General features: G+C 41.9%; 1 protein-coding gene across 1 annotated transcript; it reads left to right on the top strand.

The window, feature by feature from the left end:
• Positions 1–2,328: 2,328 nt before the first annotated feature.
• On the top strand, positions 2,329–3,591 carry gpr150 (G protein-coupled receptor 150). Its single transcript, XM_033017216.1, has one exon. The coding sequence runs from the start codon at positions 2,329–2,331 to the stop codon at positions 3,589–3,591; it is 1,263 nt and encodes a 420-aa protein (XP_032873107.1).
• Positions 3,592–10,476: the final 6,885 nt, after the last annotated feature.

Here is a 10,476-nt window from a genome sequence, read left to right as displayed (position 1 = left end):
CAATCAACCTCTCCAACCGAGGGTTATTTTAAAATAATCATTAATATGGATTTACTTTGCATTATTGGTGCAGCTGAGAAAATTAATGTCTGGCCTTAGATATTGACAGGAGAAACGGCTGGAGCCAACATTTCCTGCTGCTTTTGCTTCACTCACATAAGAGATCAAGTGCTTTTTTAATTAGCTTTTTACCTTCATTTTAACTTTCGTCAATCTTTCACAACATGAATTATTCATCCGAGGCAAAGTAACAAGCATTCTACTCATTAGTGTATGCTCTCTGCAACCACAATAAATGATAACTGGCTCAAAGTTTCCATATGCAGTGGAATAAATTGACTCACCAATCAACACACAGTTGGGCAATCAGTTAGGGGCCATGTACCAGCAATCATTTATGACACCATGCAGGTTCCATTCAATATAAATAATTGCAGAGTTTGAATGTAATTTATAAATTCGAGGTTGAAAAGTCAAGTTTAAAATAAGTACAGAAATTATAGCTCTGTCAAATTTGAAAAGAGATGTGGGAATGAAGTACAGATGAGATTGAACATGCATTTGGTTTAAATATAGTCAGGGAATTTAGAAAGCTCATTTGGGGTAAATAAGTAATATGTAATCTAATAGTCATGTTATCTTAAGTGTTCTCAGTCAAAGAGTCTTGGAAAACATGGAAAACAGACCCTTCGGCCCAATTAATCTAGGATGACCAAAATGCCCCATCTAAACTAGTCGCACGTGCCTGCATTTGGCCCACATCCCTCTAAAGTATTCCAATCTATGCACCTGCCAAATGTCAATTGTAAGTATTCTTCTTCATTGCTGATAACTCTGAATCAATGATAACCTGTTTCCCCTCTGGCTCTGAGATGGTCTATGAGACCAATGTGAAACCCATAAACTCTGCTCACATCGAGACGGTAGTTATTGGATGGGTGACATGCATGTACATAGTTAGGGAGGCTCTGTGCTTCTTTTTCATCATTTTCACTCGGCTACTTTGTGTTCAAAATGTATGAACTCAAGATTAATATTGAAATGAATTCCTCCTTCCAGTGCTGATAATTGGGACATAACTGGGAGAAACTAGATATGGTGACAAGGCAGAAATTTGTCATGCAGGATAATATATCTAGGCAAAGTAAGCAGGCTAAAATATTTCTGCTCACATTTCGTTAGAACTTCTGCTAAAGACTTTTATGATTAAATTTAAACGGTGTACCTAAATTAGCAAATCATGAACTATGAACTATAATGTTAACACATTTCTATCAAAAACAAATGCTTTCTCCACATATCGCAGTCTTAGTCCCAAATCAGGTGATGTTTTAATTGTCGTAATGCAATTTGGCATTTACCAAATCCACTAAAAAAACTTTAACATTGGCTACAGTGGAATTAAATGTACAACATGATCTTATTATGTATAGGAAGGAACTGCAGATGCTGGTTTAAACTGAAGATAGACACAGAACGCTCTGGAGTAACTCAGCGGGCCAGGCAGCATCTCTGGAGGGAAGGAATGGGTGACGTTTCGGGTCTAGTCCCTTCTTCAGGATCTCAACCTGAAAAGTCACCCATTCCTTCTCCCCAGAGATGCTGCCTGTCCCGCTGAGTTACTCCAGCTTTTTGTGTCTTACATGATTTTATTAAATCTAATATAATACAAAATGTAGGATCTACAGGATTGAATCTGTCTGTATTTTGAACCTATCCAATATACCAGTAAAAAAGCAACACTTTTTAATTTTACTCCAAAATTACCAGGAATATATATTTGCTTTAAAGATGCAGTTTTCACTCCTTACAAGATTTTAACTATGGTCTCCTGGATATACCTCTTCAGATATTTAATTAGGATTACTTTGATTCAAATAATGGCCTTTTCGCAAAATGTGATTGTTTTAACATATATTAGAAAGCTGAACATTTCTGGAGCAGTGGCCTATTCTGCAAGGGCCCACTTTTGCTGACATCAAAAGAAATTTAATCTTTAATTAAAGAAAAAAGCAGCTGCATGTGTAACCGATCTATTTATACAGCCTCCGCGTTACTCGAGGCGGCAAAGGCGTTGTTTTTCAATGGGGTCTGTGATAAGAATATGCATTAATTTTACAGTGAAATGACTCGCAAAGAAAGTCACGCCTCCAACACGTCAGAGATGATCTCCCGCCAACTTGAGCCACTACCCACTACAACTCTTTGCGTTGTCAGATGTCGCTGGCATAACACACAGATGGGATTTCCAAGCTGAATCTTTCGTTTCAGCGCCCTGTCAGTGTAGCTGTTTCACACCGACTTACTATCCGAGTAGGTGCAATGGATATGACGATAGCTTTGGACAACGCCGTTCGAGCAAACTTATTCTCTCCACTAATGTGGACTACGAAGGTGTTTGGTAATATAAGCGAAGTATATGAACTACCGTCCTACAACAGACACATCAGGATTATCTCCATGGCTGTCACTTTCACTCTGTCTTTCATTGGCAACCTAGCAGTTCTGCACAAAATCTGCTGCAGCAAAAGCAAGAGGCGGAAAAATGATTTTCTCGTCATAAACCTGGCTGCTGCGGACTTCTATGTGTGTATCATGAGCTTGGTTTCTCAGATCTTTGGGGAGATGTTGGAAGGCGAGTGGCTGACTGGTGATCTTACCTGCAAACTGTTCAGAGTTTTTCAGGCCTTTGGACTGATTGGTTCTTCCAACATTGTAGCGATTATCGCCTTGGAAATGCACCACGTCCTAGTCAAACCAGTGGATTCTCCGTTTCCCACCAAGGTCTTAACCCTCGTGTCATGGATTTGTGCTGTAATGCTCGCATTTCCTCAAGCCTTCGTCTTCAAAGAGATAATACAGGGAGAAAGCAAGAAGTGCCTTGCTGCCTTTGACCAGATCCCCAGATGGCATTTCCAGATGTATGTGATATATGGAGTTACTACCGTCTTTGTAGCTCCGTTTTGCATCATGTGTGTGGCGTTCACAAGAATCCTAAGGACCATTTGGAGGAGAGCGTCGCTAATCAAAGATTGCAGGCCAAGTAGAAATGGTGACCGAAAGCTGCACAATCGGTCAATTCCAATCGTGGCTTTCAAAGGTTCAATTCCAAGGATCAAAATAAGGACGCTGAAGATGACCCTAGTAATTATTATACTCTTTATAGTTTGCGGATTGCCTTATTTTATCATCGAGATGACAGTTGCCTTTGGGGCAATGACCGAGGCAGACGCCGAAATGATCGCAGTCCTCGGGATCCTCATGGTTTTCAACAGAGCAGTCAACCCATATGTCTACCTGTTCTTCAAGACAGACAACATCCACTTGAAGCGAATGGAAAAGCTAGTGTGCTTCTCTTGCCTAAAGGATATCAGAGAGGACACATTCCACAGGGAATTGTGCGCAGTTGGGAAACAGGTGAGGCAAGCCAGCATCATCGCGTCCGAGGATGACATCGTCCATCATTTAGATGTTGTCAACCCCACATTACCCAAGTGTGAAACCGCCTCTTGTGATAGTTCTGTGAAGAGACTGAAGAAAGGTTCTGATCCGAAACGTCACCTATTCATATTCTCCAGAGACGTTGTCTAGTTATCCAGCAAGTGGTCTCTTTCTCCGTGACTGGGTCAATTGACATCGTAGGTACAGAAAAATGCTGGAGAAACTCAGCGGGTGCAGCAGCATCTATGGAGCGAAGGAAATAGGCGACGTTTCGGGCCGAAACCCTTCTTCAGACGATTCTAACGAGTTTCCTAATCACGCCGAACCTCTGGTGCACTGACTGTGGGCGATTATGTCACATTGTGACAATATCGAAAACCTCTGATGTCCTTTCGCTCGAAAGTAACCATTTAATTGTTTTGCTTCTTTCAAGGAGACGTTACTCTGTCAGTGAAAAGTTACCACTTGGGAAGCGCATTTTTTAACTATCGAGTTTTTTTCCGATTTATTTCGCGTTCTGTGGCATTTTGTAACACACGAACGTTCAGCGGTCTGTTCAGAATTCGTCAAAATGTTTAAATTACGGAAATGCACAGTTCAAGCACTGTTTCTGCAATTTACCGTATCATTTTCTTGTGGCAAATGGGTGTGGGATGCTTCAGTTGTACGCTGCTTTGGTCCACCGTGTCCTTTTACTTGTCGAATAAAACGCCTCATAAGTCGAGGAAAACGTGTTACCCAATATGAATACCAGAAGTTTCCTTTTTCTTGTGCCAATGTACACTCACATTTTACCTGCTAAAATGAAAATAAGATGCTTTCTATCAATAGTGACCCAGTTCCTGTCACTTAAAAGACAAAATTCAATTTGTGTTTCTGTTGCACCCACTCTTCCTGGTTTATGGACATTGAGGACTGTGAGATCAATGTGGAAAATACTAATATGCATGGGCATTTTGAAATTTAGAACGCGATTGATGAATGTAGGGAGATAGATGTTGTCTACATTGATTTTAGTGTGGTATTTGATAAAGTATATCAGTATGCAACCTGAAACCACAAATAGAAATCTGAAATAATTAGTTAATTCAAATTTGTTGTGATGTTAATTGAGGAATACTAACCAAAGTACTAGGTTCCATATAATGCCATGAAAAAAAAAGCTTTATTTACAATCTCAGTTGAAGGATGGAACCACCCACTCTGTAGCGTTGACTCGGGAAGGGAGATTCAGCCTCCTTTACGTGTTCTTGTCTCCGAGGAGGCAAATAAATCGTCAGCCTGTCAGACAGCAACCAGTAAACCATACTCATTATAAAGTTAAGGAGACAGACACACACACACAGCAAAGGCTGGGGCCAGGGAAAGCGGGAGAGCGCTGTCTGAAATTGACACCTGTGATGATTAGGAAGGTCAAAGACAGCTGCACAGTGTACGTTTAGTCCTTTAGAGGGGGGGAGGGGAAAGAGGGAGAGAGAAGGGGAGGAGAAAGGGGGGCAGACACTTTTAAGAAGCCAGACAACTTATAATAAAGTTTAGCAGGCATTTAAATTACCGGTCAGTGTTCCTTGGTCCTGAAAACTCCAATAAGCCAATTAAAATGCCCGGTCAACGAAGGAGATTGACTACGGCTGCCCTCTACTGCCTATAACTACATAGCGACCTCACTCCACTGCACCACGAGTTCAAAAGAACCATGCCGACCAAACTAAGGCCGGACCTTCCCTCTCTGCCTCGAAAAAGAAGGCAGAGAGAGAGGGGGGGAGTGGATGGGGGGAGAGGAGAGGAGGGGGGGAGAGGAGAGGAGAGGGGGGGGGAGAGGAGAGGGGGGGAGGAGAGGAGGGGGGGGGAGAGGAGGGGGGGGAGAGGAGGGGGGGAGAGAGAGAGAGGGGGGGGGAGAGGAGGGGGGGGAGAGGAGGGGGGGGGGGGAGAGGAGGGGGGGGGGGGGGGAGGGGGGGAGGGGGGGGGGGGGGGGGGGAGGAGAGGGGGAGAGAGAGAGAGAGAGAGAGAGAGAGAGAGAGAGAGTGCCTTTTCACTTCAACCCAAACAACCATTTGCAGGCAGTGCTTTTTTACTTCAACAAACTAACTATATATTCATTTTCAAACCAAATTAAGGGTACTCAGTGCTGTAGACATTTGTTCAGTGTTATTCAGAGCTCAGAGTGACAGAGACTAATTGACAGAGCTCCAGCTTGCAGAGATTAATTGAGGCACACCACTTGCTGGTTTTATAGTCCCTTCCCCTGCCTCCAGCGGGGGCAGCAGAGAGAATGGGGAATTTTGTAAAAACATTAATATCTCTGTCATTTTTCATCGACGGGAAAAATCCTCGGCACACATACGGCGGAGGGGGGCTCTGAGCAAGGTGGCCAAAAATGATGGCGGTAGGTGGCGGCGTTCTTTCGGAAATCGCAGCACAGATCGTCAAAACCGGTCAAGAACAGACTTTTAGTAATATAGATAGATAGTCATTGTCGTAATACAATTGTGATGTAGGAAACACCACGACCAATATACACAAGATACCACATCACTAAAGTCACATGACCTAGTGATGTTTGAGGAATAAATATATGCCAAAATATAGCAGTTTTTTAATTCAAAATAAATCCTTCAAGATTACAAATTTAATTAATCTGAAAAACAGATCAGATTTGTAATGTGAAAAAATACACGTACCCTCGAGCTGGTGAATCATTGAACGATAAAGGAACTATCACCCTAGTATGAAACACCATGTACATCTTCAATGTTTCTCTTAAAATAGTAACGAATCTGCTCGAATTCTTTGAGGAAGTAACAACCCGGGTGGATAAAGGGGAACCGGTGGATGTGGTATACTTGGACTTCCAAAAGGCTTTTGACAAGGTGCCACATAAGAGACTATTGCTAAAAATAAAAAATTATGGGATTGGGGGTAATATATTAGCATGGGTAGAGGATTGGCTAACAAATAGGAAGCAGAGAGTGGGGATAAATGGTTCATACTCGGGATGGCAACCGGTAACTAGCGGGGTTCCGCAAGGGTCGGTGCTGGGACCCCAGTTGTTCACAATTTATATAAATGATTTGGAGGAGGGAACCAAGTGTAATATATCAAAATTTGCGGACGATACAAAAATGGGAGGAAAAGTAGGGGATGAGGAGGATAGGAAGAGTCTGCAAAAGGATATAGATAAGCTAGGTGAGTGGGCAACAACTTGGCAGATGAAATTTAATACTAATAAATGTGAAGTCATTCACTTTGGGAAAAAAAATGATAGGGCAAGTTATTTTCTAAATGAGGAGGAGCTGCGTTGTAATGCAACGCAAAGGGATCTAGGGGTATTAGTACATGAATCACTAAAAGTTAGTATGCAGGTGCAGCAAGCAATCAGGAAGGCCAATGGAGTTTTGGCCTTTATTGCTAGGGGGATTGAGTATAAAAACACGGAGGTCTTGCTGCAGCTGTACACAGTATTAGTGAGACCACATTTGGAATACTGTGTACAGTTCTGGGGTCCATACTTAAGAAAGGATGTACTAGCCCTGGAGGCAGTGCAGCGAAGGTTTACAAGATTAATTCCTGCAATGAGGGGATTGACATATGAGGAAAGGTTAAGTAGGCTGGAACTCTACTCTTTGGAGTTTAGAAGAATGAGAGGCGATCTCATTGAAACATATAAGATCGTGAGGGGCCTTGATCGGGTGGATGCACCGAGGATGTTCCCAATGATCGGGGAAACTAGAACTAGGGGACATAGTTGCAGAATAAGGGGGGGCTCTTTTAAAACTGAGATGAGGAAGAACTTCTTCACCCAGAGGGTGGTTAATTTATGGAATTCACTGCCCCAGGGAGCAGTGGAAGCAGAAACTTTAAATATATTTAAGACTAAAATAGATGGTTTTTTAGCTGCCAAGGGGATAAGGGGCTACGGGGAGAGGGCAGGGATATGGACCTAGGTATGGTTAGTATAGTAAGACCTGAGTGATCTCCTGGACAAGTGTCGATCGCCTGGATTGGGGTCGGAGAGGAATTTCCCGGATTTTTTTCCCGAATTGGACCTGGGTTTTTATCCGGTTTTTTGCCTCCCCCAGGAGATCGCGAGGTTCTTGGGGTGGAGAGGGGTGATAGCGGTATAAAGGGGAGGGTAGTGTCTTGTGTTCTGTGTCTTGTGTCTACTGTTTGTGGGTAAGTGTGTCTGTTTAGTGTTCAGCCATGAGCGAATGGCGGTGCGGGCTCGACGGACCTGGTGGTCTACTCTCGCACCTACTTTCTATGTTTCTATGTTTCTATGTTTCTATGTTACTATACAGAGATTACATGGTCATCTATAATGGACATGTACTTGTTTTATTAATGTTGGCAAATAATATAACAGCATTCTCTAAAATTGTGTGCAGAAATTATTATATTTATACAGCAATTAAAAACAAACTTACAACAAACTATAAAGCCAGCTGGAATGTTGATAAAACAATAAGGAATAAAGTACATCACTAATGAAAGCACCACCATTGCAGCACTAGGTTGAAAGAATAATGAAAAGTTTGGCTTTGAGCATTTTAGTTCTTAACTGGAGCAAGTTATGGTGTCTTCCATGGCAGGACCTCAGAAATGCACAACATGGTAAAGGATATATGCAGGGCTAATGGGGGAATGGGTTTGAGATGGAGTTGCATGTCATCAGCATAGATGTGGATTCAGGTTATGAGTTTTTGAATGATATTGCTTCAGAGCAACACACAGTTAATGATTAGAATTGAGACAATAATAGTTCTTTGGCGCATTCCAAACATAATGGTTCAGGATAAAAGCAGGCAGATTACTGGTCATACCCGTACGCTTGGCTGAATACCTTTGAATGGAAATAAGTGCAAGTATCCCACCACACTTACACAGAAGAAGAAAATGAGATTACCATTGTCAACTGCATGAAACAGATCCAGAAATTGAAAGGGGCAAATTGCTTCACTGTAAATCTGAGAATGCCATTTGTGGCATTAATTTGGGCATTTCAAACAGGGTTCACTGGGAAAGGGCCAGAGATGCGAAACTTTGGACATGAGGCTGCAGTTTGCAAGGACAGAGGCAAGACTGTTTATTAATGAAAATTATGTGATGAAAGGGGATTGGAATAGGTTGGGAACATTACCCAAACTGGTGAAATCATTTTAATATTAGCTAACAGGAATCCCAGGAAATGAAGTTATATGATCAGCAATTCATTAAAAAAAATATAGCCAGAAGAGTGCCGTATGTAACCCACGGACAAAATTCACTCAGAGAATGAGAAATATACAAGAAAGAAATTGGGGTGATCAAGTCTGAGCAGGTGGACATCTTTGCTAAATAGGCCAGTGAAATAAAGAGATTCAGATAAGAGCTGATTAATGCTCTTAATGTTTGAGATTAAAAAGCTCAATTTGCTCCACAATCTATATTAATCAGTAAAATGCTCTATTTGTAATAATGAGACCCAAGAGCCAATTTTAAACAACCCTCCAGTTATAGAATCATATTAACACGGAAACAGACCCTTTGGCACAACTTGTCCATGCCAACCAAGATGCCCAATCTATGCTAGTACCACCAGCCTGTCTTTGGCGTATATCCCCTCTAAGACTTTCCTATCCATGTACCTGTGCAAATGTATTTTAAGTGTTATAGTACCTGCCTTGACCACTTCCTCTGGCAGCTCGTTCCATATTCCTACCATCCTCTATGTAAAAGCCTCCTGCACTCCAAGGAATAAAGCCCTGGCCTGCCCAACTTTCCCTTATAGCTCAAATCCTGTAAACATTCTCGTAAATCTTCTCTGCACTCTTTCCAGCTTAACAACATCCTTCCTATTGCAGGGTGACCAAAACTGAACACAGTACTCCTGCGTCTTTGTGTCCTTTTTTGTAAACCAGCATCTGCAGTTCCTTATTTCTACATAATGCTCTAGATGCAGCTTCACAAATGTCTGGTTTGACAACTAACAAAACATTCCAACTTCTATACTCAATATTCTGACTGATGAAGGTCAATGTACCAAATGCCCTACAGTTCATCTATCTACCTGTGAGGCCAGTTTCAGAGATCTATGTACCTGTACTCCTAGAACCCTCTGCTCCACAACACCCCCAGGGCCCTGCCAATCAATGTGAAGGCCCTGCCCTGGTTTGACTTCCTAAAATCCAACACCTCACTTATCCATTAGCTGATTCCTGAGCTCACTTGCCTAACTGATCAAATTCCTTCTTTAATTTTTGATAACCAGCTTCATTATCTAGAATGACACCTGTTTTAGTGTCATCTGTAAACGTATTAAACATGTCTTGTACATTCTCATCACTGATATAAACCACAAAGAATGGCTCAGCCATGTATTCCCTTGGATACACCACCAATCCTCCATCATTACCCTCTGCTTTCTTCCATGAAGCCAATTCTCCTTCCAGTTGTTTAGCTCCCCTGATCTCTTTGGGAACACCTTGTGGTTACATTCCACAAAAAAAAATCCTTCCAAAATATTCTTCAAAATATGGGACACATTCTGCAATAGAATAATTCAAACAGCACAGAAGCAGATGCATTAGGCCACATTGTCCATGCTGACCATCAATTAGCATTTACATTAACTCCATTTTCCCTTTGACCAAAGTGTCTATCCAGATACTTCTTAAATGTCGTGAGAATCTGACTTCACCCTTCTGGCAATGCATTCCAGGTTCCAACCACACTCTGGGTGGAAAATATTCTTCCTCAGATCCTCTCTAAACCACCTATCCCTTATGTTAAACCTCTAAGTTAATTACTGACGGTAATTTCCAACCTGGATAAAACCACATTACTCTTAACAGTTTAAATAAGAATGGTTTATACAAATGAAAATAGGAGATTAGCAGTTGAGCGTTAAAGACAAGAAATGAAGGCTTTATCTGAAAGGTGACTGAAGAAGGGTCTCGACAAACGCCACCCATTCCTTCTATCCAGAGATGCTGCCTGTCCCGCTGAGTTACTCCAGCATAAGCTTGTCTGGCGAAATGCCTCATCGCCAGAACTCAT

The sequence above is a fragment of the Amblyraja radiata genome, chromosome 3 (genome assembly GCF_010909765.2).
Source record: "Amblyraja radiata isolate CabotCenter1 chromosome 3, sAmbRad1.1.pri, whole genome shotgun sequence".
Classification (NCBI taxonomy): domain Eukaryota; kingdom Metazoa; phylum Chordata; class Chondrichthyes; order Rajiformes; family Rajidae; genus Amblyraja; species Amblyraja radiata.
Note: the sequence above shows the minus strand (reverse complement) of the source record. Positions and strands in the feature narration are given on the sequence as shown.

Coding starts and splice junctions, on each gene's coding strand:
- gpr150 (XM_033017216.1), top strand. CDS start 2,329: ATGACGATAGCTTTGGACAACGCCGTTCGAGCAAACTTATTCTCTCCA.